Source organism: Phacochoerus africanus, chromosome 1 (assembly GCF_016906955.1).
Source record: "Phacochoerus africanus isolate WHEZ1 chromosome 1, ROS_Pafr_v1, whole genome shotgun sequence".
NCBI lineage: Eukaryota > Metazoa > Chordata > Mammalia > Artiodactyla > Suidae > Phacochoerus > Phacochoerus africanus.
In genome coordinates, this window is record NC_062544.1 from 285,685,222 (window position 1) to 285,712,874 (window position 27,653).

The following is a 27,653-nucleotide window of genomic DNA, read 5'->3' on the forward strand; positions in this document are numbered from 1 at the left end:
GGAACCTCCGTAGCCCTAAAAAGACAAAAAACCAAAGAATTTCTGAGACCATAATTCTTGTGGCTACGTAAACCAATTGTAACTTTCAAAAGTTATTTGCACAGTTCTTTTTCTCAGGAAGTCTGTGTGGTTGGCAATAGGAAATCCGTTCAATGGAAACCCAGCCTCCGCCTCCACGATGTGGCTGCTCCAGAAGGCACCCCCCCCCCCTTACAAAGGCCCCCAGAGCCCTGGCCTGGGCCAAAGGGAAGACCAGGCCTGGGGGGCTTCCTCACAGACTCACAGCAGAGGCCTGCCACCTTCTCAGGCTAGTGGAGCAGACTCTGGAATCCTGCCTGGGAGCCCTGGCTGGTCTGCCCAGTAGCTGCTCGGAGTCACCTCTGCAGGCATCTTAGGGAGATGGAGCAGGAAGCAGCTCTGGTCAGGCTGGCCTTGGGCAGCCGGGAGGGGGTGAGATGTGGCCCCAGGGCCCCAGGCCCAGGAGGCAGCTGTCCCCGGCCTGGGAGGTCATCTGGACTTTTCCACAGCCAGGAGGAAGGGGAGGGAGTGGCCGGCCTCCCAGAGCCCCATCTGGCGGCCAGGCCTGGAAGCTCTGAGGTTGCCTTTGAAGGAGGCTGGGGGTGGGGGTGGATCAACCAGTAGCCTCTGGACCCAGGGACAGTCCCCCACCCCGACCTTCCTTTTCTGTGCTTCTCCTCCGAGGCCTGCAGGCAACGAGCACTGCATGCCGTGCTGGGAGCCAGTCTTCTTTCACAAATGGTAAGTTCGACTCTGGGCCGCCTGCCAGGGGCCGCCCTGGGGTGAAGGAGGGCGTGAAGGGAACTGGGGGGCTGGTCCCCCTCACCAGCCCCTCCTGGGAAGAGGGATGGTGACCCGAGGCCAAGGCACGTGTTGGGGGGGACAGCAAGCCACCCCCCATCCTGCAACCCTCCCTTGATGCTCTGACCCCACCAAGGAAACCAGGGCCAGTGGAAGCTTCTAGATTGTACCTGAGATAAAAGGAAAGAAAGTGGGGGGAGACGTACGAACACCCTGACCGGTCACGCTGCCTCAGGAGCCGATTCCCCAACTCTGAAAACACGATGGCAGTGCTCAGTGCGTGGATCTGAGAGACTGTCACAGTGGTTTCCTTTCCATTCCTAAAAAAACCTGCTCTTTTGCCATTTCTCACCCCTTAGTGACATCACCTCCACCATTTTTCTGTGAACCAGACTTTGACAGGTAGTTTTGTTTTTTTTTTTTTCCTTTGTGGAAATTCCCAGGATAGGGGTTGAACCTGTACCACAGCAGTGACAACATCAGATCCCTAACCCACTGAGCCACCAGGGAACTCTGAGTCACAATTTTTTTAGATAATTTTGATCGCTCTAAGGCAGACCAGAATACAGCGCAGTCACGTAGCAGGATTCAGTTTTTACACGTTGGATGGTTACTTTGTACTATTTTATTTTGTTTTATGGCTGCACCTGCGGCATTTGGAAGCTCCCAGGCCAGGGATTGAATCCCACACTGCATCTGTGACAACACCAGACCCTTTAACCCACTACTCTGGACCAGGGATCGAACCCTCACTTCCCTAGCAACCTGAGTTGCTGCCATCAGATTCTTATCTCACTGAACCACAGCAGGAATGCCTATTTTGTGCTTTTAAAGGGAGAAATACAGATGGGGTTTTTTTTAAATAAGTCACAGCTTTAAATGACACGTTCTCATTAGGTTCATTTCATCTATTTCCATACATAACATGTGCCGCGTCATGAAACAAGGACGCTCAGGCGACGTCCACTGAGGTGGCGCGTGTATTTTCTAGTCACCATTCAGCCGCCCATGGTCACGAGCTGTGTCAGCGCCCCAGGTCCTGGGCTGGACACCAGAACGAACGTGCAGGTGAATAGGAATCAGCCCATCCTTGGGGCTCCCACGGGCTCAGAAACAGATGAGTTCACGGTCGTGTAAGTGCACCACTGTGTATGTGTACACACACACACACACACACACACACACACAGAGCAATAATACAGGAGCCCAAAGAATGACCTTCCTCTACAGGTCCATGAGTTTCAGGGGAAATTCAGACCGTTTAGGAGCCCAGACAAGACGCATGAGCCAGAGGCATCATGTGTTCAGAAGCTGCTCCCAAGCCGGGCGGACAGACCCACCATGGTTCTTGGTGCCCAGCTGGGCCAGAAACAGAGGGCACTGCGTCCCAGGTGACCGAGAGGCAGCAAGCCAGCCAGGCTTTCTTCTTCATGCTGTGAGGAAAACCCACCCCAAGAACTACCTTGTCTACGTTAATTGACTGGCAGCCAATGTACTCTAAGATTCTGCAGCAGAAACTTGCTTTTTCTCGTCACTCCTGGCACGTCCCTTTGCCTCCTGGATGCTGGAGGCTGGGCCATCCGAAGGGGGCATCTGCCCCTTAGACCAGGGCTCAATTCCCACACCCATATCCCAACCCCAGGGTTGCTCTTCGGGGGCCTTGGGTGGTGGAGGCTGTACAGCTGTGCCCACACCTGGGACTTCTTCCACCAGCAGTGGCTCCTGGGCTGGGCTGTGGGACAGGGAGAAAGGGTGGGGGGTCCACAGCCAGACCTTCCTGGCATCTGCCTGCACAGCCCAGGCGGTCTCCCCAGGTGACAAGTGGAGGAAACAGACCTCAGCAGGTCCCTCAGTTCCAGCCTGGAAATTCTCCTACTAGGACAGGGAGGCGAGTGACAGTTTCTGTGGCCAAGGACAGTATTCAAGGCGTTGACCCATTTTCAACACTCTACTTCCAAGCTTTCTATACTATTGTTAGGTCCCCTATAGTTCTTATAAACATGCTTAAATATAGCCGTTTCAATACAGAAGTACCGGAAAGAAGGGAGAGAGAGACAGCCATTTCCCAGACACTGCCCTGGACATGTGGGCACAGGGCATGGGGCTGTGGGTTTCCTCGATCGCTACGTCATGACACGGATGCCCCACGGCCACTTCTTCAGGTCCGAGGCACCAGGGGAGGCAGCCCACGTTATCCACGGTGTGTTCCTCTGGCAGTGGCTGGGCTGCAGGTTAGGGGTGCTCAAGCCACAGCCTTCTCTCCAGCTTCTGCTCTGGCATCTCCCTTGGGACCAGACATGTCTAGAGGACAGAGAAATTGATCATGACTTTGAGTCACTCCTATGTCTCAGATGGGTTCAAGTTGGTGCCACAAAGTCCCTTTAGATTCAAGTGCCAGAGAAGGTAGCTTTGCAGTGCAGCTTTGATGCCTGCTCAAATGATGCGGCCACTAGCCTAACGTGTGGTCTTGGGAATGTCTTTGACTTTCACACCTCAGTGTTCTCATCTGCAGAATGGGACTCACAATAATCCCTGGTGACCAGGAACCAATAAGCCTGTGAAACGGGCTTAGAACGGGGCCGGCACCAGATACATGCTGAGTCATCAGCCCCCGCTGGCATCCCCCAAGACCCTCGAAGATGTGAGACGGAAACTATGTCGCAACAAGCCTCCGTGGCAGTTCAAGCGGATGGAAACCACCAGAGGCTAGAAGTACATTTCCCGCGACCCCAAGGTCAAGGGTCCACAACCGAGGTAGCACCCATGCAATTTTTCCATCTCTTCACACCCTGGATCTTTACCACCTGAGTTGCCACTGCTTTCTTTTTTAAAAAAAAAGTTGGAATATAATTTTGTTTCTAGCACAGTAATTTTAATGAACATACGGTTTATTTAGACTAAGAAATGACTGGGATCCAGCTGATGTACAGTATGCTGCTCATTTCAGGTGTACGACGTGGAGATTCGACATTTGAACACACCACAAAAGACCAGTGCGCTGGACCTAGTTTCCACCTGTCCCCCGTACAAACTTCTTACTGTATTATTGACCCTATTTGTGCTATATATTAACCCCCCTTGGCTAATTTATTTCCTGACTAGAAGTGTGTCCCCTTTAGCCCCCTTCAGTCATTTTGCCCAACCCTCGCCCCGCTGGCGACTGCCCACGTGTTCTCTGTATCTGTGGGTCTGTTTCTCTTTTGCGATGTTTGTTCATTTGTTTGTCAGATTTCACATACAAGTGAAAGATGTCTTTCATATTCTGAATTTGTCTTTCTCTGACATATTTCACTCCGTATAATATCCTCAAGGCCCATCCATTTATCACAAATGGCAAGATTCTGCTCTTTTTTATGGATAAATAATATTCCACGCTGCGTATGTGTGTGTGTGTGTGTGTGTGTGTGTACGTACACACCACATATCTTCTTTATCTATCCATCTGCTGATGGACACACACAGTTTGGCTAATGGTAAGTAATGTTGCAATAAACAGAGGCGTACATGTATATTTTTGAATGAGTTGGGGGGCGGTGTTGGGCACATACCTAGAAGTGGAGTTGCTGGGTCACTTGGTCCTTCTCTTTTTAATTTTTTAAGAAACCTCCACACTATTTTCCATAGTGGCTGCACCCATTTACACTCCCACCAACGGTGCACAAAGGCTCCCTTTTCTCCACACCCTCCCCAACACTTTTTTAATAATAGCTATTCCGACACGTGTGAGGTGGTATCTCCATTGTGGTTTTGATTTGCCTTCTCCTGTTCATTAGGGATGCTGAGCATCTTTTCCTGCACCTGTTGGCCATCTGCATTTCCTCTTCAGAAAAAAATATTCAGGCCCTCGACCCACTTTTTAAATTAGATTGTTTGGGTTTTTGCTATTGAGTCATATGAGTTCTTTATATATTCGGGGTCTTAACCCCTAATTGGACATAATGTTTGCAGATACCTTCTCTTGTTTCATAGGCAGGCTTTTTGTTTTGTCGATGGCTTCCTTTGCGAAGCAGAATGTTTTTTAGTTTGACGCAGGGCTATTTGTTTTTGCCTTTGGTGCTCTGTGCCTGAGGAGACAAACCCCCAAAATACTCATATACAGTGTCAGAGTTTACTGCCTCTGTTTCTCCCACAAGTTTTATGGTTTCAGGTCTTGCATTCAAGTCTTGAATCCGAGTGGAATTTATTTTTGCGTATGGGGTGAGAAAGTGGTCCAGTTTCATTCTTTTCATGCAGCTGAAAAGACTGTCTTTTCCCCACTGTGTACACTTGCCTCCTTCGTCTTGGATTAATCGCCTGCGTAGGTGTGTGGATTTATTTCTGGGCTCTCTAGTCTGTTCCACTGATCTGTGTGTCTGCTTTTGTGCCAGTACCACACTGTTTTGACCACCATAGCTTTGGAGGATAGTCTAAAACCAGGGGAGTGATACCTTCAGGTTTGTTCCTCTTTCTCAAGACTGCTTTGGGGAGCTGCCACTGCTTTCAAAGAGAGCTAGGCAGAAACCCTTCCAATATATTTGGTCTTGTCGCTTTCCGATGTGTCCAGAGACCTGATACATGAGAAAAGTGCATCCAAAGAGAGTTTGCCCTTAGCTTGGGCCCCCACCCGGTCCTCCTCCACCCTCTTCTCACACCCATCCCAGGAGGCTCCCTGGAGCCTCGCCCTCCCCAGGAACCTGGACCCATTTCTGACCTCCTGGAAACTCATCCATCTTTCCTGCTGTTGCCTCGAGGCAAATGAAGAGATTTCTATTCTGATGACGTCATTTGTGATAAGGCACCACTGCTGTCAAGGGATTATTCACTGAGTAACTCTCCTCTGTTATGTGTGTGGTGTGGGGACTGCGGAGGGTGTGTGGGTGACAGGAGGGGTCTCTAATCCTGCAGCGGGGCGTGGGAGATGGGCCCACCCAGAGAGGCAGGGCAGCCTCTGGCCTCTCAACCACATGAAGCTGTCTACTCCCTCCGCCCTCAGTACGGCTGTGCGGGTTTAGTGGTCCTGACTTAGCTCTCAGCACTGTCTTTTCTCACTCGGCTTCTGAGCGTGGTGACGGAATGGGAGATAATTCTGATCTGCTGAGAAGTCTGTTCCAACTGGAAAAAGAAACGCGAAAGCCGCCGTGGGTATGAAACAGATCTAAACAATTGAGCCCTTTGAATCAAGCTTACGCGAGTAGTCAGGATTCATTCAGGAGTTCCCAGCTGCCAAGTGGTTCAGGACTCAGGGTTGTCACCACCGTGGCGCGGGTTCAATCCCAGCCTGGGAACTTCCACACGCCGGGGGTGCAGTCAAAAGACCCCCCACAAAGGACTGATTCAGACAAGCTGCAGGTGATGACTGTGCTAAGAAAGAGTTACGTCCGTTGGTTGCACAGGACAATGACACATCAAGCGCCAGAGGCTACAAAGAAATAATAGAAATAAACCTCAAGACAATAATCCCTTATAGGGTCCGTCCCCACGTGTGAAAAGAGATCCTGGTAGGAAGTGTTAGGTTCTGAGCCTGGACAAAAGTGTGCAGACAGCTCCCTCCCACGGGTCCACGTTGCCGGGAGGAAACCCAGGTGAACGGGTGGGAAAAGGGAGCATTTGGGAGGCGTTCCTGCTTCTTCTCTGGGTGAGGATGGGAAAGGAGGTTCAGGGCCATTTTGATCCGAAGCCCCTCTGGCTTGTCCGCAGACAGCTGTTCTGGAGGTGGGGGAACGGAGAGATGCGGGTTCTTTTGGCTCCGCTGCCAGAAGTTTCCACACAGGAAGCCACGGAAGGACGGGGGGGGGGGTCTCCAGCTTGGCAGGAACTCAAGGTGGGAACATGCCTCTTCGTCTTCACGTTTTCAGGTCCCTCTAGAAATAAAATCAGAGGTATTACCTTTTTTTGCGCGTCCAGCCCTCAGATGAGCGGGCACCTCCATTTACCCGAGCAGATCGCCCGCTGCTCCTGAGTGACGGCGACAAAGCTGCCGCTGCTCTAGATGAGTCCCAGGTAAGTGGGAAAAGGCTTCTTCTCCCGGTGTGCCTCCAACCCTCTCCGTCACCCACCTGAGAAGGTTCCCCGGTTTCCATGTGAACTTCCCAGGTCATCGTCAGCGTTCCCATGACAGTGTTTGAGTCACAGCTTTGTTTTAAGCTCCCTGGACGTAGAGGTAACTACAGTTCCTTTAGCTAAACACGGGGTGATTCCCCCCAGCAGGTGTGTGAGCTCTTGGGAGGCCAACGAATGATGCCCAAAGGAAAAATGCAGACCTGCTGGAAAGCTCTCCTGGAAGGGAAGCCTCATCTGGGTTGCCCCTGAGACATTGGAAGGGAGGTGTGACTCATGCAGGCCCTGGGGCCAGAGGCAGTTGAGGTTAAAATGTTTTCCAGACCCCAGGGGAGACGCAGCCTCCACCTCTGTCGTCCAGGCTAGCCTGCTTCTCAAAGTCTAGGAGGGGGGCCTTTTCCAAAACTCTTCTGCTTTATCAGTGTGTGCCCTGGAGACCCCTGACTGGAGCCTCCGGGGACGGTCCCAGGGACCCTCAGGTGACCAAGCAGCCAGGGGAGTGCTGCGCCCCAGGCTGGAGATGGCCCACCCTGCCTGCAGCAGGGTGGGGTTGGGCTCGCGCTCTGCCCAGATTAGCCTGGAGGTCCCCTGCCCTCTAGGACTGGCTGGTCCTAGGGCCCCAGAACCGGGGCAGAACAGATGGGGAAGTGGGCTGAGCCATCAGGGCAGCTGTCAGAAGCTCCCAGGGTGACTTTGGAACCTCGTCCCCCCGACACAGCCCCCTCCCCCTAGACAGCTCGGAACCGGGCCCGGATCTCTCCCCGGGCCCTGCGTCAAGCTCCGCTTTCATGGTCCTGATCACCAGACCTCCTGACGCTGTGAGCAGCCTTGCGGAGGTGCACCTCCCAGGCTCCCTGGGCGATGGCAGAGGGTGCTCTCACCCCTGTGCCCACGTGGCCCTCAGCACCACACCCACGCAGCCGTAACCCCCAAGCCCACAGGGCCCCACCCCCATGCTCATGTGGCCCTCACGCCCCACGTGGACTCCCCCCTCCCCCTCCTCGCAGGCTTGTCCTGCGACAGGCCAGCACTGAGAGCAGGGACTCTCGCACCCGCAGGGCACCCCAGCTACACAAGAGCAGGGCTGGCATTCAAACCAGGCCGAGTCCCAGTCCTGGGGCCCCACCCTGTGCATAGCCTTCTATTCAAAGCAGTCATTCAAGGAGGAAGAAGGGGAAATGAACGCCAAGGCACTTTAGGCAAGGTCCTCCTGGCCAATAGCTTTAAATTAAAAAGAAGCATTTAAAAAGGCTTTTGATGAGTTCCCTGGTGGTCTAGCGGTTAAGGGCTTGTCACTGCTGTGGCTTAGGTTTGATCCCAGGCCCGGGAACTTCTGCATGCTGCAGGTGCCACCAAATAATACCAATAAGAGTGAAAAGGTCTTAAACCCACCAGGAGAGAAAGCAGATTACTGAAGGCTGGGGACAGAGAGGGGTGGCTTAACAAAGTCTTCTTCCTGGGCAATGAAAGGGCCTTGAATCTAGACAGAGGCGGTACCACACTGTTAATTGGGCTAAATGCCCTGGGATCGTTCACTTCAAAATGGTTACTTTCAGGTTGTGTAAATCTTGCCTCAATCAAAAACAAAAAACAAAAAACAAAAAAAAACCACGTTCATTTGAAATGGGTTTAAGGCCTGACGTGGGGCTCAGAGTTGCGGTTAAGTCAGCAAACACGTGCTGCCTGCCCGCAGGTGGAATGCGGGCTGACAGGCTCCTGCTCGTGGGGCGTGGTGTGGGAGGGGAGTGTCACTACCTGTCCTCCAAGTCGTCACACTGGGGCCTGGAGTACGCGGATGCTCCCGTCCCTGGGTGTCCCCCTCTCCTCCTCCTGCCATCTCCGGTGCTCCCCTGCCCGTGCTGGTCCTGCCAAGCCAGCCTCAGTGACACGTCCCCTCCCCCATCCCCGCCCCCATGCAGGGAGCTCTCAAGGCCCAGAGCTGCCCAGGCCCCACATAATGGGAAGCTTCAACCCACTCCTGGATCCCCGCAAGGTCCAAGCACCCCCATGGACAATGGGGACCGCCATGTCCAGACAGTCCCCCACCTGTCTCTGCACGTATCCACAGGTGAGAGCGCATGTGCACGCACACACGCACAGGTGCCCACCTTACTGCTCCCGTCCCCCGGGGCTCCTCCTCGGCCGCCCCTTCCCCCCCTGGCAGCAGCACACTGTCTTCCGAGTCCCAGCCACCCTCACCCTGTGTGTGCCATCCCCTCCCCTCTGCCACCAGACCCACCCTACACAGAGAGCCTTGCCCACGAGATCAGCTGTGCTCAGGCTGACACCCAGGAGCACGGCCACTGTTTGCCAAGCGGAGGCCTAACGGGTCCCTTCCTGGCTCTGGACGGCAGGATGGGGGCCCCACGGGAAGGATGCCAGAGGTGGCATGGCAGGCACCAGCGTGAGCTCTGGAGGCGTGCGGGGGCTGGGGGTGGCTACACCCACCTCCATCTGCTCGTGAATCCAGTCCAGGAAGGATGTGATGCGGGTATAGACCCCAGGCTTGTTCGCCTCAGCGCAGCCGATGCCAAAGCTTGTGGCTCCCACCAGCTTCCACACCGTCCTCTCCTGACACACCAGGGGCCCCCCGCTGTCCCCCTGGAAGCCAAGGGAAGAGCAAAGGGCACAGGACAGGCCCTGCCATGGTGCCTGCCTTGTCCCGGCGGCAGGACCCCCCCCCCACCCCTTACAGAATCACCCCAGCCCTTCTGGAACTGACTTGCACTCTGACAGTGGGGTCCTTATCCTCTGGGGACAGTCCCCTCCTACTGTGCCCCTGCAGGATCTCCTGAGCCCACAAAGGCAGCTAGGGGAGCAGAGGGGGCTCTCAGAGGGAGGGGCTGCCTGGCTAGTTGCCCGCTGTGGCCTTGCAGGCTGGGTGCACTGGCTCCCACCTGCCCTCTGCCCCTTTGGTTCCCCTGCAAACTCTGAGAGCGCCCTGGCAGAGGGGAGCGTTGGGTAAACCTGGGTCTGGCCAGACAGGAAAAGGAGTGCTATCTTGAGCAAACTTCATCCCCACGCCCTGCAAATTTGCTTTTCAGTTGGTCACAGGGAAAGGCTGGCGGTGGCCTGAACTGCGGGCTGGTGGCCACACCAGAGCCTCGCCTCACCCGTGCATGGTCCCCAGAGGTCAGCGGGGGCCCTACCTGGCAGCTGTCCACCCCGCCTTTCAGGTAGCCTGCACAGAGCATGGACGGGGAGATGAGGCCCCCGTACACGTCCCTGTGGTTGCAGAGCTTGTTGGAGAGCAAAGGCACGGCCGCGTGGTTGAGGACCGGAGAGGCGTCGCCTGTGGCAGGGGCAGGGGGGGGCATGTGGTGAGGGGCGGCCCCACCGGGAACTCAGAAGGCCTTTGTCTGGGGCAGGGCCAGCCCCTGACCCACACCAGCCTGTCCAGGACAACCCAGGTGACAGAAGGGAAACGGAGGCTCAGGAAGGTCACACACATGGCTTCTGGGGGGCAGCTTGTGAGGGTCAGGAGAAAAACGTCCTCCCAAGGACACTGATGTCCCAGTCCCCGGAATTTGGGATGGTGTCACCGTACACGGCCAAAGGGACTTTGCAGAGGTGACAAGACCTTGAGATGGGGACACGATCCCGGGCCCTCTGGCTGGGCCTTAAGTGTGACCACGAGGGTCAGAGGAGGAGTCGGGCTGGTGGAAGCAGAGGTCGGAGAGGAGACGGATAATGGAAGAGGCTGTGCGGCTGGCTTCGCAGGGGGAGGAAAGGGCAGGACGAGTGCTGCAGGGGACCTGACGGCTGGGACAGACGAGGACGCCTCCGGGAGGAACCAGCCCTCCCGACACACCAGCTGCAGCCCACGGACACTGATTTATGGCCTCCGACTGAGTTTGGAGCTTGTGTGGCAGCAGCAACAAGAAACTAACACATCCGCGGCGGGTCAGCCTCGCCGCCCACGCGAAGGGACGGACACCCTCTGCCTCCACCTGTCTGAGAACCTGTTACCTTCACGTCTTCTAGGCTCACGCTGGGCACCCCTCCCACGCCTCTCAGATCTCAGCAGCCACCTGGGGGTCTGCGCTTCCCCCCGACGGGGACATGGGGACGGGGATGGTGCCCTGGGCCCTCTCGGTTCTGGGCGCCCGGGTCTCAGACTCTTGATGACAGACCACTGACCTCCGTCCTCCGTGGCCCCCCATCCTGATGTCCAGCACATTTTCCCATCAGGAAAGTTCTCTTCAGAGTTGGGCAGACAAACTGGTTGGATCATCTCTGTTTGCAGAGGAAACAAGAGCTCTCAGGCTATTGAGAAAGGCTGTCTCGTCCATGCCATCCCTTTCTGGCATGAAGGCCAGGCCCTTGGTCATGTGGAAGCTGGTAGCTCAGAGCAGGGCCCTAAAACTTTAAAACAACCCCAGACTCCAGCAACATGAATGAGTCTAGACCAGGGGTCAGCACATTTTCTCTAAAGGGCCAAAGAGGATACATTTTAGGCTTTTCGGGCCACGAGGTCTCTGCCACAGTCACGTGAAAGCAGCCTGGGCAGTGATGAACTAATGGGCAGGCCGTGTGCCAATAAAACTTTATTGACCACAGCAGGCAGAGGGTCCGATTCAGCCCATGGGCCATAGTCTGCCGGCTCCTGGTCCAGCGGTGGGCACCTCGCTTCATGCAACATCCCTCCATGGATGTGCCCATCCCTGCTGACGCCTCTGGGGGCGACGAGCCCCCTGCCACGTGGGCTGTGTCACTTGAGCCCTTCCCCAAAGGCCGTCACAGGGCCCTCAGGTGACGGCACTCTTAGATCCACTGAGCCCTTCTGGGTGCGACAACAATGGAAAGGCAGAGAAGGGATAAGGGTTTATCAAAGTGCAAGTGCTGGCACCTCATTTTTTATAACCAGGTATCATTAATAATAATTAACGAATGAACGCCACCACTCTGACTTCTCTTTGTTTCTCTAGAAGTGTTTGTTTCAGCGTGTTCTTCCGTAGAGTGTTGCGTACAGTATTGCGTGTGCTGTGTGATAAACACAGCGACGACTCTGCCAGGTCAAACCGGCCGCTGGGCCCGAGCCAGGACTCCGTTCCAGCAAGGGCCTTGTTTGTTATGCTCTGCCTGCTTTCCAGGATGCTGTATTTGGGGGAAGGAGAAAGGGCTCTTATGTATTGGGGAGTAAACTTCTGTGCTCGGCTGCATCTGCAAGATTTTGAAAGTTCTGTCCTGTGTGGCTTTTCTGGTGTTTTCGAAACCTCCAGAGGTCAGGACTTGGTATTCCCATGGAGAAACGGAGCCGCTGGACTCAGCAGCTGGTTGGGATAGAGTGCTTCTGAGTGTTTCCATGAGTTGGAGATGCTCAGGTTATTCTAACTTGTGGAAAAGGGCCACAGGGAAGAGCCCACCACAACTGGCTGGCCGGCCTCAAGACCCTCTATTTCTCGGCCAAGATTGAGTCACCAGGCAGATGGGTGGCACTGGAAGGGGCCCTCCCCACCAAAAGCACCGGACAAGGAAAAGCTCCGCCCCCATGGGCCTGAGATCCTCTTCTACCACCCATAGGCACCTGGTGGCCCAGCCTAGGGAGGTCCCTTTTATCTCCAGGTGGCACCAAAACCAGAAAGAAAGTAGCACAACTGAGGGCCCCAGTGGCCCCAGACAAACCAAGCTGACCAAAGTAGAACCACAAAGGCTCTGCAAGCACACGGCCCCCAAAAGTAGGCCAGGACCTGCACCGTGAACCTGAGCCGGGTGACTGCCTGCGAAAGTCAAAGACGCATGTAGGATCCAGCCTCTCCTAGTGGGATGGTCCAAGTGCCCAGAATATGATGGAAATGTTCCCGTCTTTCCAAGAACCAGGAATGTCACCACTTTCTTGAGACGAGACAATCAACCGAAGCCAACACTGCCGTGCATCAGACGTGGGACTTAGCCGGCGGAGCGGCCATCGTCACCATGCTTCAGCAAGCAATTCACATTCTCTCGAAACAAACGATAGCAACACAGTGACAGAGAAACCCCGACTTACCGTTGAAAGCGACAGGCCCCGCCAGCTTCATGAGGGCGATGTCACTGCCCAACCTCTTGGGCTTGTACTTGCTGTGGTAGATGATTTTTTCTACCAGATGGGAGGGGGCTGGGCTGTCCAGCAGGGAAACCAGGCCCACCTGGATGGTCCAGGATTTGGGGAGGTAGAGACTGAAATGAGAGCGCCTCGAGCACTTTAACTCACGGACCTCAGGCGTCCGGAGAGCTGGTGCCAAGGAGATGGCAGGAGACGGCCGTCCCCCCCCCCCATCCCCGCCACCCCCCTCAGCCCTGCAGAAGCACAGACCCAGCCCGTGCATTTCCTAAGCCAGCCTTGTCCTCTGCGCCTCGGAGGACTTCCGGGCCTTTGAGAGGTGAGCTCGACTTTGCTGCCTGAGAAGGCCCATCAGGAACGGGCTCCAGCGGAAACCAAAAGAGACGGAGGTGGAATAACCAGGACCAGTGCCACTGGGTATGGAAGGATTTTCTGTGGTTTTCTTCCACGCCATGCCTGGGGAGCCCAGGCCCAGGACATGGGACCAGCAGGGTGTCGTAGGGCACAGTGGGGAAAACCCACCAGAGCAAAGAGTGGTGCTGGCCATGCTGTGATGCCCGAGCCCCCAGGATGGTGACAGCGCCCCAGGGGAATGTGGGGCTGGCGAGCAAGGGGCTTTGAGAGAGACTGCTCCAGGGAGCCTCCGTGCCGCTGTCCCTCTCCCTCTTGGCCGCAGCATGGTCCACTGTAGTTAGCTACAGGGACGTCTAGGGCCTTACAGTGGTGGGTTTCCTCCTGCACGAGGGCCTCCTTCCTCCTCTTTCTGTCTTTTCTTAGGAGCTGTGGGCCTAAGGTCCTTGGAATGAGCTCGGGGCCCTCTGTCCCACCCAGCTGATGGAGCTGGGTCCTCAGTGGGGATGGAGGGGTCCCTTCATGTGGACATTGCTCTGTGACCATCTGGTCTGTTGTCCTGCTTCCTGGACCTGTCCTGCGGCCGACCACCCAAATCAACCCCGTCCCAACATGGCCCGGACTGGACAGGGGTCTGCAGAAACACGGACCGCCGGGAGGGCACTCACTCGTAAACACAGTGGGCAGCGGTGACCACCCACACGGGGGTGATGACGGATCCCCCGCACAAGTGGTAGCCCTGGAACTGCAGGCTGGCCTGCCAGGGCCACTGTGCCAGTGAGGACGCATTTCCACCTACGATACGTGGGCTGGAGCCCATTCTCCGACCGCAGGCTGCAGAGGGAGAGAGAGGGCGGGGCAGGCGCTCAGGGGGAGCCCAGGCCCAGGACATGGGACCAGCAGGGTGTCGTAGGGCATAGTGGGGAAAGCCCGCCAGAGCAAAGAGGGATGCTGGCCATGCTGTGATGCCCGAGCCCCCAGGATGGTGACAGTACCCCAGGGGAATGTGGGGCTGGCGAGCAAGGGGCTTGACCTCAGGCCCAGGCCCTGCAACAAGAGCCCCCTGCCAGCAATGAGGGGCACCCCCCAGGCTGGAGATTTGGGGGGACACTAAGCAGCCTGGGGTGGGGGAGGGGGAGAGAAAGAGAGGGTGAGTCAGGCCACTGGGGCCCCCATGGGGTGACGGGACATCCTGCACGTGGTCCTGTCGGCTGCTGGGAAGGTGCTCTGGGCTGCCTCCCTCCGCCTGGCAGGTGGGGTCACAGAGTTCCCTTCTGGCACCCGGGCAGGAAGGGATGGTCCCCAGAGCCGTTGAGGGGGGAGATGGGGGACCGGAGGCTGTGAGTCAGGGCCTGCTTCCGTTCATCTCTGCGTCTCTGTAACTCTCACCTGAGCACGTCAAGGTAACCACGTGACCCGAGGCACATCCTTCCCTAAAGGGGAAAAAGAGGGGGCTTAACGCTAAACCACCCAGGGCTGTGAAATGCATACCTAATTTTACTGAAATCTTCGAGGCAAAGAAAAGTAAACTACTCCCTTCCTCTTGAATACAGATTACGATTTTAGTCTTAAAAAAATGCTTTCGTCTAAATAAAAGTGAGGTCACAGAATTCATTATAAAACACGTGACTGCCGTGAAGTCTAATACACGTGACAGGCTGTGGGGGGTTTCTAGGCTCTACACAGCTAATGATGAGAAATGCATAAACAGCTGTATTATAATGTAAGGTTGTAATGTATTATAATGAACAAAGGACACCACTATGCCTACAGAAGCGTATAGTGGGGTCATTTGAGCGTCACTTTCCCCAGGTCCTTCACCGGCCCCTGCAGTTCACAGAGTGTCCATCAGATGGCGGGACAGGTCCTCCTGGCATGAAGTTCTTGTCGCCTGGGACACACACCCTCCAAGAGGACTCGTCCCCAGAGCCTGGGGAACGACACACACCGTCTGACCCCCGCATGGGTGGGTGCTTTTCCTGCAAGCCACCCTGGGATCCTTTTCCTTCTCCTGCCTTTAGAGCCCCCGTCCTGTTACACAGTCAGGCAAGAAAAAGCCAGTGTCACCAGCCTGGGGTTTTAGGACCCCAGAGACGAGCTGTCCTACAGATTCCACGTGGGTCCCAGGGCCTTGGTCAACTGCACGGGGGAGGGGCGGGGAGGGGGCTCGCAGGCTGTTGTTTCCGGGGGCAGAGAACACACTCCTGTTGGGGTTTGGTCCAAGGAGTCAAACGGGGCATCTGGCACGTGGGTTCAGGCCCCCCAGGCCCTCCGCGCACCAGGCCGGTGAGCCCCTGAGCTTCGGGCCCTTGATGCCGTTTAAGGACAGCTGGTCTACCCGCCTCCTGAGTTGTCTGGGGAACATGGATACCAACGTGCACAGGAACGTGCTTTGTAAATGAGGAAGGATACGTTTCTTTCTTAATTTCTCTCTGTCTAATATTTCCCCTCCCGCGCCCTCCCGTTTCCCAAACGCATCCGCGGCGCCCGCTGTGTGCGCATCACGTGACTCCGCTCCATCCATCCCCCCGCGTTGGGGTTCAGTTCTTGTTCCCCAGCCTCCCAGCAGGGGACCCAGCCCATGCTGGGTGCTTGGGGAGCACAGCCTCCTGCCTCTTGCGTCTTCGCGGCGCTGGAGGGGCCCCCCCCCGTGTGGACTCAGAGCAGCACCCGGCCTGCTTACCTCACATACACCGCATGGTGGAGGGCGGTCACTTTGTCGTCCGGCAGGAGGTGGTTGATGGAAACGAAGTCCTCTCGGAACGGCTCCTCAAGCAGGTCCACTCTGAGGGTGTCTGAACTCACATAGCTGCCAACACAGTGGAAACACAGGCCTGGGGTGTGACCGTCACTCTGTGCCTCAAATCTCCCTGGGCTCATGTCCCAGGGTTACAGGTGTCTTACTGGGGGGATGGCTTTGTGTGCCCCCAAACCATCAAAGGCTTCCTTCTGCCAATGTAGCAGGGCCTTCCAGACCTGGACCAGCCTGGGACGGGCCCCACCCCACAGCCCAACCGCCCACCACGGGCTCTGGGCGGCTCTGCTTGGGCATCAGCTGAACTGACCTCGGCTTGGCCGGAAACCCACCCCCGAGGGAAGAGAACACGGAACCAGGTGGGCACCAAAGTGGGGACACCAAGCCCCCGGAAGATGATAGGCTGATGGGGATGAAAGACTGCCCTGGACTTTCCCAGAGCAGGTGGGGGCTCCGGTCACACAGCTGAGCCCGGAGATGGGGCACAGCGGCACCGGGGCAAAGCCGGTGCTCAAAGGGGTGGGAGACGGGTCTTCTGGAGGATGATAACAAGGGTGCATATCCTTTTCTTTTTTTCCTTTCTTTTCATTCTTTTTTTTGTTTTTTGTTTTTAATGCTTTTTAGGACCGCACCTGTGGCCTATGGAAGTTCCCAGCTAGAGGTCGAGTCGGAGCTGCAGCTGCCAGCCTACACCACAGTCACAGCAATGCGGGATCCGAGCCGAGTCTGTGACCTACGCCACAACTCACGGCACCACCAGATCCTGAACCCACTGAGCAAGGCCAGGGAGCGAACCCATATCCTCATGGATACTAGTCGGGTTCGTTACCACTGAGCCACAATGGAACTCCCTCTTTTCATTCAGAAAAATTTTTACTATCATTTTTGTAGGGCTGCACCCATAGCATATGGAAGTTGCCCCAGCAACACCAGATCCTAGCCCTGTCTGCGACCTAGGCCACAGCTCACGGCAACGCCAGATCCTGAACCCACTGAGCGAGGCCAGGGATCAAACCCTCATCTTCACGGATAGCAGTCAGGTTTGTTTCCACTGAGCCACCACGGGAACTCCCATCATCCATTTCAACTCAGGTGTCTGATGAGTTATGAGATGGGAGGTCGTGATATGAAAAAAGACAAAGCAGCTGGTTTGCTCCCACTGGTGAACTCAGCAGCTCATCCAGCAGGATTTCATCGGGCTACGTACGTGGTTGGTTTACAAAGTCCGGTCGGGTCCGCGTTTGGAGGAAAATGCAGTCAAGGCAGCGGCCATGACCCTCCCAGCCTCCCAGGTGCTGCGCGACCACGGACGGGGCAGCGCCAGGTGGAAGAGCCCGCTGCTACCACGATGGGCAGCCCAGTGGGTGCAGGGGCTGGGCTGCCGGCGGGGCGGCGGCGGTGATGCACCTGGAGCCCCGCAAGTGGTCTCAAAGTCTCTCAAACGAGCAGGACCCCAGGCTCTGACAAGGTATTCCTGTGGTCCAGGCTGGCCTCAAAGCCCCAAGGTCACTGGACCCTCAAGGCGACCCTCTAAAGCCGGGACTCTTACGAACCCTGTTTTTGAGGCCCGAGTCCCATGACGGGGCCGCGTGTGCCAGGTTTTGGACTGGGGCCGTCTAACCGGCCCGTCTACCGTTTTCTCTCTACCTCAGACCCCTGATCAGTAGAGCAGAGAAGGAGGGCTTTCGGGGGAGGATGAGGACGCGAACAACGAGGGTAACGGAGGGTTCGGCAGGAAGTCCTCGAGCTGGAGACGCGGATGCGAGGGCACGTTCAGAGTGAAGAAAACGGCAGTGGAGGGGCGACTGCGAAACGGCTCCACCAGCCTTGCCCTGGCCTGAGAGGGCCGCTGACCAGGTCAGGGCCATAAAGCAGCAGAGGCCGGGCTGCCCGGAAGGGGGTGGGGGGGTCACGGGGTCCCTCTGCATGGTGGGGGGTGAGGGATGGGGTTCAGGACGTCAGGAGGAGGTGCTCCTAGAGGGAGACGCGGGGAAGGGGGGTCTGAGAATCCACCGCCGAGAGGCGGAGGCTTCCAGCTGTGAGCGGTGGTGGGGGTGTGAGTGACGTAGGATCTGTGTGTGTGTGATTGGTGTGTGAATGCATGTAGGTGTCTGCGCGTGTGTGTGATGTAGGTGTGTGTGGGATGTGTGCATGGTGCGAATGTGTGTAGGTGTGTGTGCACAGCGTGATATAAGACTTGTGTATAGTTTGTGTGTGCAAGTGACTGGTGTGTGTGGTGTGAGAGTGTGTGTGTGTGTGTGTGAGAACTTCCTCCTTGTCTGTGAGGAGCCAGGTCTACATGTTCCCTGCAGGTTGTTAAGGGCCTTTGCTGCTGCCAATGGGCTTGAGCAGCTGATCTCTGAATCCAGGCTGTCAGGTGGGCGGGAGGCAGGTCTCAGGGACACGGCTGGAGAGCGGGTTTCACTGGCTTTGGAGAAAGAAGCGGAGACTAAGATGCATCAAATTTGAAAACTAGGGCTTGGAGCACCGAGGCCTTAATGCCCGACTCCCCAGGTGGAAACAGGGACGCCCACTCTCTGAGAGAAGGGTGCTCAGAGCCTGCCCACTGGAAGCCCCAGCCTGCCCACTGGAAGCCCCGGTCTGCCCACTGGGACCCAAGAGTTGCAGGTGTGACGTCCTGGGCACCCAAGGCCGATGTCAGCTGCCAGGGTCTGGAGCAAGGGGCCCCAGAAGGAGAGATGCTCCAGATGCCCCAGGGTCCAACTGCATCTCCCTGATGCCAACGTCATATGGCGACACAGAACCTGAAACGTGGCAGCTCCACCGCAATTGTTCTTTCTCCACCTGTTGCTAAACAATTGTTTTGAATAATCAGACTGTCATTAAATTGCTGGCTTCTTGGAGCTCCCTGGTGGTGCAGCTAATTAAGGATTCGGTATTGTCACTGCTGTGGCACAGGTTCGATCCCTGGCCCAAGGGCTTCCACATGCCTCAGGCTCAGCCAAAAAAAAAAAAAAAAATTGCTGGCTTTTCAAACTTGGCTCTCTGGGTACCTTGGGAGGGGTGACCTGACTGGGTGGTGTTGGGGCTTCGGTCTTCAGTTCTGAAGCTCTTTATAGCATGTTTGCACCTGGGGTCCTGGCCTGAGATGTCCCCCCTAAAGTGCCAGGTCCTGGGCGACCTTGCGCAAGTCGCTTAGCATGTCAGGACCTTGGTTTGCACACCTGTGACATCTGTCATCGTGGGGTTGCCATGGGGACAGCGGGTAACAGGTTGAGGCACCTCGTGTGTGCCCAGCTCCCTGCCCTCGTCGTTATCACCACCAACGTGCTGTCTGCTGCTGGATGCGCTGAGTTACCTGGGAAACCCCAGCTGGGCACAGGCGACAGATGCGTGGTGGGCCTTCCAGTCCTCGGAGCACACGGTCCTCCAGGCGGCAGCAGTGAACACCTGGAGCACGGCGTTCCGACCGCTCACGCGGACTGGCCAACGCACAGGGAGACAGGCACCGGGCCCTGAGACGGCGGGCAGAGGGTCTCTGCAGCCAGCCCAGACCCCCCCGTGCTGAGTTCTGACCGCCTGGACCCCTCAGCTCTCTGGAAGGTCTCTTGCAGTTGCTTACAGAGTGTCCCCAATCGGATTGAAGCTCCACATAAGGACACCAGCCCAGAGACCCCTGGGGCAAACAGCACCGGATCCCATGTCTTGACAAAGGCAAGGCCGGGGGCCCCTGTCACAGGTGGGACAGGTCAGGGTCGGGTCGTGCATCGGCCGTGAAGAGGCGGGGCCTTACCACATCGGTACTCGTCCTCCCCTTCCTTGCAGTCGGCAACCCCGTTGCATCGAGCCGCCAGCTCAATACACTTGAAAGACGACCGGCACCGGTACTTGCCAGAGCAGTCAAAGTGGACTGGGGACGGGAGGGGGTGTCAGGGAAGGGCTCCCTCCGTGAGCAGCCCTGACCACCGTCCACCTGCCCCGTGGCCATGAGCTTGCCCGAAAGTGGTGAAAGCTGCACTGAAACCACCCCTCTGCCAGCAACCTGTTTCCCTCAGCCCAGCTTCTGTGCCAAATTCCAGGGGGTGGGGCCACGGCACCCCACTTTGTCTCTCTCAGTGGCCTTGAGCCAAAACTCGAAATGAAGTTAGACTCCGGAGACTCAAGGTCAGGAGAGAAAGTGTGTGGCTGTCGGGTGACCGGCCGAGCTGGCCGAGCCAGGGGCTCTGAGTGTGGACCTGGGGCCCCCAGTCTCTCTCCCGTGGTCTCTGGTGCTAGATGAGAAGTGAGGGAGCGGACTGTGGACCCCGAAGCCCAGCAGGTGAAGACTTAAACTGATCTGAGATCTGCTTATTTGAAGAGAAAAGGAGCCGTCGTTCCCCATTGGAAGCCGTTCAGAGGACTCACTTTCTCAAAAGCCACTTGCACCTTATGTGAAACCCAGCTCGGCCTTGCATGAATGGCCTCCTTGTCCTCTCCCCCAGCTCCCACCCCTTTCCTGCCTGCGGGTTCAATTTCATCAGCTGCCTCTGACTCTCCTAACCGGGCAGGATCCTCGGTGACAAAGCCTCCAGCGCGGCCAAAGCGCCACCCCCGCCCAGGGGCCCAGGTCAGCTTCACAATCCGGCAGGCAAATAAAGCTCAAATCAGCAAAACCCAGAGAGCGTTTGCTGCAGCAATTAAGGCTGCAGGGAGGGGGAAGCCCATGGACGTCTCTACACCTGAACAGGTGTTTGAGCACCTGCTGAATAATGGATCATACTCACTGCCCAGCCCAATGGCCAAGGCTAATATCAAGGCGATTATCCCAACGACAAGGACGGGGAAGAACTTCAGAGGCAGCAGAGACAGGATCTGGGCAGCGACCGCGTCAGCATCTGGAAAGCAGAAGGGGGAGCATGAAAGGCCACGGAACAGCGAAACTGCAGGGAATACAACGGAGTTCATCCTTCCTTCCCACCCCCCATCCTCAAGGCAGAGAACGTACCCGTGCAAAGGATGCCAACTTGGAGAGACGGCCACCTACATCCCCTAAAAGCCGAGCCCCGTGCTCTCCAGCCCCAGCCCAGCAGTGTCCATGTTCCGTTAGGGGAGGGTGGGTGGGCTGAACTGTGTCTCCCCGCCGCCCCCCCCAAATGATATGTTGATGTTCAATTTCTCATAACTCAAAAGATCGTCGTACTTGAAAAGAGAGTCTTTACAGAGATAATCAAGTCAAACCACGGACCTCAACGTGGGCCTTCATCTAAGAGGACTGGCGTCCTTATAAAAGAGGAAGCTCAGACGCAGAGGCAGACGCACACAGAGGGAAGATGGCATGAAGGGACATGGGCAGAACGCCATGCCAACATGGAGGCAGAGACAGTGACTCATCTCTAAGCCAAGGAACCCACAATTATCAGCCACCCTGAATCCAGGCAGAGGCGAGGAAGGGTTCCACTGCAGGTGTCGTGGGAATGGCCCTGTTGGCTCCTTGGTCTCGGAGGCCTGGCCTCCCGATGGGGGCCAGTAGATGACTGCTGTTTTAGGCCACCGAGCATGGGGCGTTTGGTGGCCCTAGAGGAGAAGTAGGACCCCAATTCCCAAGGATATTCTCCTATAGAAGAGGGTGATGTTAAAACCCAGACAGGGTAGCCTCAGGACATGGTGAGCTGGGACCTCTGAGAGGGTCACCAGGAGGCATGCGGACATTCCCCAGCAGTCCTGGGCACAGATCCCGACAGCCTTGTGACAGAGATGGCATCCCTTCAAGGCAAAGGGCAGGTTATTTACTTTCCGCTTCAAAAATATAATCTCTTCCCTTGTGGCGAAACTCATGCAGGTCTGTTCAAAGCCCTTATAAAAGATGTGGATCCTGCAGCTCCAGGCTCCTCAGCGGTGATGCAGACCCACTGTGTGCAGTGTACACCAGGCCGGCTCCATTCTGCTGCCAGACTCTTGGCGGACAAGAGTCACCAACTCAAACAGGAGCCACGAGTGACCCAGGAGTCTGTGTCTCTGCCAGCCTCTGTGGGATTGTGCCAGGCTGACTTGTTAGCTTGCAAGTAGGGTAAGACCCTTGGCCCTTCCCAGTCCTTTTTTTAATTAATTAATTAATTTTTTTATGGCCACACCTGAGGCATTCTGAAATTCCCGGGCTAGGGGTTGAATCAGAGCTGCAGCTGCAGGCCTACACCACAGTCATAGCAACGCTGGAGCCAAGCCATGTCTGTGACCTATGCTGTAGCTCAAGGCAATGCCATATCCTTAACCCACTGAGTGAAGCCAATGATCTAACCCGCATCCTCACAGAGACAACATCGGGTTCTGAACCTGCTGAGCCAAAACAGGAACCACCCCCTTCCCAGTTCTTGCCTGCAGAACCAGGCTGGTTTGGCAGAAAGATGTGAAGACCTTAGGCTACTCAAAAGTATAAGCCTCTGGGGGCCAGGAGAATTGCCTTTGTCAGCCTTCACTCGCATAACAGGCCATTTCATGCAAATTATCTCACCAATCTTGAAAATACATCTATGCTGATGTGGTCTTCTACTAAAATTAGGAAGGTTGAAATGCAGAAGGGGGAAAGCCTTCCAGGTGTCAGGTGACCGCTCAGGACAGATGCTGCCTGGCCTCCCTACCTGCTCTTGGAGACACTAGGTCAAGAGACAGCCCGTGAGAAAGCCAGAGAGATTCCTCTGCCTGTGCCTGGAAACCCACAATGTCACCCTCCGGCAATAAAGACTGTTATTGTAAATAGTCAGTATCCTTCCAGCTTGTCCAAAATGGAAGAGAATCAGAAAACAAATGGAGAAAAAAGCGATGAACTGGGAGGAAGGAAAGGAAAGTGTAAAGAAAGAAAGGGCACAAGGAGAAAGGGAAGAGTGGGGGAATGGGAAATGCGCGTTGGGCTCTGGACGGGTGGGTTACGGAGCCGGACAGAGGAACAATCCCCAGGTCCTCGTTCAGGCCTGGACGGAGGAGCAGGAGACTTGTTCCAGGCTGCACCCTCAGCAAACAGAAGAGTACTGGCCAGGCCACAGTCCTGATAAATATTAGGAGATTGAAGGGATGGCAGGATGGATGGATGGATGGATGGATGGCAGGATGGATGGATGGATGGATGGATGGATGGCAGGATGGAAGGATGGATGGATGGATGGATGGATGGTTGGCAGGATGGAAGGATGGATGGATGGATGGCAGGATGGATGGATGGATGGATGGATGGATGGACGGATGGATGGATGGATGGATGGCAGGATGGATGGATGGATGGATGGATGGAAGGATGGATGGATGGATGCATGGATGGATGGATGGATGGAAGGATGTATGGATGGCAGGATGGAAGGATGGATGGATGGATGGAAGGATGGATGGATGGATGGATGGAAGGATGGATGGCAGGATGGCTTCGATAATGAAAGTGGTTTTATCTCACTCCAGAGACCAGTTCCTTTCAGGGCAACGAACTCATAAATTAGCAGAGCAGGCCCATCTCCCTTACCTCCTCTGCCCCAAAGCCTGCCTCAAATTAGTCATTCTCCTACTGAGACACCTTCTCTCCAGTCACATTTAAAACTCAGTGGGAACCCAGGGTGAACTCTTTTCATTCTAGTTGTTCTGTTTCTAAGAAGGAGACTTAGGAAATGGGCCCAAACTGTAGATCCAAAGATAGTCGTTGAGTTGGAACCTTTGTATCAAGTCACATTTGCCCCTTTATGGCCATGTGTCCTGTAGTCCCACTTGGCTCCACCCCCTCCTCCTTGCCCTGTCTTTGGGGACAACCTTGGAATAAAAAGCAAAAGGTGGGAGTTCCTGTCATGGCCCAGAAGTAACGAACCCATCTAGGATCCATGAGGATGCAGGTTCAATCCCGGGCCTTGCTGAGTGGGTTAAGTATGTGGCATTGTTTGGATACTTAACAGACACAGCTTGGATCCTGCATTGCTGTGGCTGGTGACGTAGGCTAGCAGCTGCAGCTCTGATTCAGCTGTTAGCCTGGTAACCTCCATAGGCTGCAGGTGCAGTCCTAAAAAGTTAAAAAAAAAAAAGGAAAAGAATTTTAAAAAGAAAAAAAAAAAGTACTGAATAGCACTATACATATTCTTCTCTGCTTTTTTCAGGTCCTCGCCTGTGGTCTATAAGGGTTCCCAGGCTAGGAATTGAATTAAGAGCTACAGCTGCTGACCAGTGTCACAGCCACAGCAACACAGGATCCAAGTCGCATCTTTGACCTACACCAAAGCTCAGGGCAACACCGGATCCTTAATCCACTGAGCGAGGCCAGGGATCAAACCGGTATCCTCATGGATAATAGTTGGGTTCATAACCCGCTGAGCCATGACAGGAACTCCACAGTTCATATTATTTACATTATAACGTATTAGAAACAATTCTATGTCAAATGACGAGAAAATGGCCATGTAAATCACACATCTACTTGATGAAACTTTGCGATCCTAGAAAAAAAGGGCTTTCATAAAACCAGAAAAACACATGGGAAAACACCTGTCTGCATTTGCATGGTGCATGATGGCATATCTTGTAGGCAAAGATGGGGAAAGACTAAGGAAGCTGTAAAAACCAGGTAAGAGTAGAAAGTAACTGCAGGGTAGTTCTTTTTTTTCATTTACACATCTGCTGATTTTTGAAAAGCATTTTTAAATCATATATCTTTTCCCTTACACTAAACTCTTTTCCCAAATCCTCTCCACCGCACCACCCAGCCCCCCGCCACCCACATCAAAAGTCCAGGTGAATTAAAAGGCATCCCTAGGGCAGCCCCCACACCATGCTTCCTGGACCCTGAGCCAGAGCTCCCAGGTGTCCCTCTGCCCAGCCCCCTCAGTCTTCCTGACTTCACATGGGACTGGGGAGCTGACACTTCCTGTGACAAGTCCTGACAGATGCTTGCCAAACAGATCCCACCCAGGCATTCAGGAGTCCGCCGTTTCTCCAAGCATGTATGACCCACTTGCAAAACCAACTTTCCTTCTTTCACGTTGCCTGGAGCAACCCCATCACCTGCTATTGAATTTTAATCTGGGCACCTGATACCTTCCCAGGCGTCCAGCATATTTTATGTGTTCATGAAGGGCTGGTGACCACAGGTGCTCAGGACTTCCTGGAGGGCTCAGCGATTTCCTGGCCAGGACTGACCCCTAACTCCCTCAATTTCTGGAAACTTCCAGAGAATACCAGAACCTGTCTCCAGGGCGTTGGCAAGGGGCTGAGCCTTTCTAACGCCCCTTCTCTCTGGGATTCTGCAAACCCAAGGACCCTGGGGGGAACCCTCTGCCACACGGGTCATCCGTGGGGGGAAGGGGACAGACACCACACCTGGTCCCACCTACCTGGTGCGACGGGACTTATTTTCAAATCATCCAGGCCGAAGAGCGATCTGAAGGAGAAAGGGGCTTCAGCAGCGGGAGGGTCGTTTTCCCCCATGGTGACTATTTCAGGGCCTCGGATGCCGGGCTCCACTTCCACCTCCACCTCCTTCTCGGGAAAGAACAGAAAGCGTCGGCTTCCCTATTTATAGTTTTAGCATCAAACGATTCTTTGTCGTGTTAAATCTTTGAAATCTGACGATCCACCTAAAGCGCATTCAGGGCCAATAAATCAAAACTATTTGTCCAGGGAGAATGCATTTTTTTTTTCCCCTGAGTCGCAGCAGATAACAGAGAAACATCTAGAGTGAGCAGAAAAACTCTGACCATAATTCTGCCAAACGTATGACTTTCCCATTGTTTGTTCAACCAATCTTAAAATCAACGGACTAGCATGTCTTGAGAGAAATGCCCTTTGACCATGTAGAAGTCAGCGCACTATTCCTTTTCAGAATATAAATTACTTTCAAACACTTTCCTTCTCTCTTTTGTCACCACTCCACGTCCCACATAAACCTGACCCTTTGCCGGTGCAGGTGGCACACCTGCCATCACCATAAAGAAGTCTGGATACTCACATGATGTCGCACTCCCCCAAAATGCAGACAGTACCAGGAGGGGACTGTCACCCACGATATTTGCAGCTTCCTGTAAACACACCCCTTGCCTGGCTCGCACAGGCTTGACCTAATTAAGGATGGAAGTATCCTTGCGCGCACGCGTGCGCGCGCGCGCGGGGTGCCCAGCCCCCCTTTATCTCGCAAAGGCTTGCACCACCCCTGTGGGCTTGCACCAAAGCTACACCGGGGCTCTGCTTCCTCCAAGAGAATTCCTCCTATCGCCATGCCAGCGAGGTCAGAAGCCTTTGGAAGTCATTTCCAGTAACTCAAGAGGAGCGGAGGGAGAAAGGAAACGGCTGAAGTTGCCAACGAAATTCCAACTCACACTCCCCAGAATCAGGCACAAGGTCCCTGGAAAGCGACTTCTGCGAAGGGTTAAAATTGAGTCGTTCCAACAGCCATCTAAACATCGCGACTGAGGTCACCCGTGTTTATTTTCTTTCTCTTTACTTGTTATGTTTGGAATTCAAAAGGGGAGCTCTGAAGCCACTTCAGCTTTGTCTGCCTGCCATGTCACGTGGTCTTAGGGAATTCTGAGCAAGAGTCGTGCCCTAAAATGTTCACTTCATTTTCATCATAGGAGGAGCTTCGAAGACCCTCTTAGGAATCTAGAAACTTCACTTTCAGCATTGTTTACTTGGATTCCCGTCAATTATTGCCACTTACTATCCGCTTCAGACAAACCCCACAGCCTAACTTTAGAACGGGGAATAGGGTCAATGACAAAATTCTTTCCAAAACATGGAACCTAGGTGAGGACATCCCATCCCCAGAGGCCGTCCCCGGGAGGTTTCACGACCTCGAGACACGTGGACAAGGCAGCTCTTAGAGGCACCTGCTCTCCTCCCCGCCCCCGCCCCCCACTGAACTCACCATTTCTGGAGCCGCCATCCTTAAAAGCAGAAACAGTTTCCTTTTTCATTATAAAAGCCAGCGTGAGGGTCAGCAGGCCGCCAACGGTTTGGTCCACTCGGGAACTGTTTCCACAGAGTCACGCAGCCTTGTCGACTCAGTCATCGCAGTAATGGTGCTGTCGCGGGCCTCTGTGTAACCCTACCTGGCGGTGGCTATCAGGTAGCTCTGGTGGTATCATGTGGGGAACGGGAGGGGAAAGTATGGCTTGCCTTTAATTAGTAAGTAAGGTAAGGAAAGCTTTTCAGAAACTGCTCCTAAGAGAGGCTTTGGAACACAGGCGCTTCTTGTATTTTAAAGAACGGATAGGTCCTGCCTGGTGCGGAGCAGGCAGAGAAACGCTCTGATGGGGGTTCCCAGCCCTCTGTGTGCCTGAGCCCAGGTTTAGACAAAAGGCAGGGACCCACAGCCACAGAGACACTTTGCCTCCACTCTGCAGGGGCCTCTGTGTCCCAAGAGGTTTCTGCACACAAAGCAGCTTCAAGATGTGTTATCTGGAGAGAACAGAGCCCTGCTGCTCTGGGCCAGGGGACCAGGAGCCCCTTCGGAGGGCCCGGGTGGATGTGAGCCAGGTAGGGATGGGGCATTCATTTGTTCAGCAGGTACACAGGGGCCATCAGAGCAGATGGCAGAGGGGACAAAGCACCTGCCTGTGGTCTCAGGGGATGACCAACACTGGGACGAGATGAGGCTGGGAGAGGCTTGGAGAGCAATGGGACAGGGCGGTGGGGGAAGGGCTCCAGGAAGAAGTGCCGATTTAACCCAGCCCGCGATGACATGAGAGAGTG

General features: G+C 55.1%; 1 protein-coding gene and 1 long non-coding RNA gene across 3 annotated transcripts; one reads left to right on the forward strand and one right to left on the reverse strand.

Annotated features, from left to right (window-relative positions):
* LOC125113767 (uncharacterized) lies at positions 1 to 4,027 on the forward strand. Its single transcript, XR_007131585.1, has 3 exons — positions 1 to 759; positions 3,332 to 3,573; positions 3,767 to 4,027. It is a non-coding gene; the product is annotated as an uncharacterized LOC125113767 (long non-coding RNA).
* A 2,183-nt stretch (positions 4,028 to 6,210) lies between these two features.
* On the reverse strand, positions 6,211 to 25,442 carry TMPRSS3 (transmembrane serine protease 3). Of its 2 annotated transcripts, XM_047797171.1 has the most exons (13): positions 25,298 to 25,442; positions 20,729 to 20,839; positions 19,759 to 19,875; positions 19,324 to 19,447; positions 15,933 to 16,058; positions 14,639 to 14,682; positions 13,918 to 14,083; positions 12,845 to 13,014; positions 10,996 to 11,091; positions 10,667 to 10,669; positions 10,005 to 10,147; positions 9,304 to 9,456; positions 6,211 to 6,659 (listed from the first exon to the last, which is right to left on the reverse strand). In XM_047797171.1, the coding sequence occupies exons 1-13, from the start codon at positions 25,389 to 25,391 to the stop codon at positions 6,642 to 6,644; spliced, it is 1,365 nt and encodes a 454-aa protein (XP_047653127.1). In that variant the 5' UTR covers positions 25,392 to 25,442; the 3' UTR covers positions 6,211 to 6,641. The 2 variants fall into 2 exon arrangements, with proteins under 2 accessions (XP_047653127.1, XP_047653120.1); XM_047797164.1 differs by lacking the exon at positions 10,667 to 10,669 and having other exon boundaries at positions 25,298 to 25,433.
* Positions 25,443 to 27,653: the final 2,211 nt, after the last annotated feature.

What these genes read in the sequence shown, in the direction of transcription:
- TMPRSS3 (XM_047797171.1), bottom strand. Translation starts at nt 25,391, where the DNA reads ATGGGGGAAAACGACCCTCCCGCTGCTGAAGCCCCTTTCTCCTTCAGA. An exon ending in CTTGGCCATTGGGCTGGGCA is followed by an intron (nt 19,876 to 20,728) that starts GTGAGTATGATC and finishes TCCCGTCCCCAG; the next exon opens with TCCACTTTGACTGCTCTGGC. An exon ending in CACCATGCGGTGTATGTGAG is followed by an intron (nt 14,683 to 15,932) that starts GTAAGCAGGCCG and finishes TTTCCCCTTTAG; the next exon opens with GGAAGGATGTGCCTCGGGTC.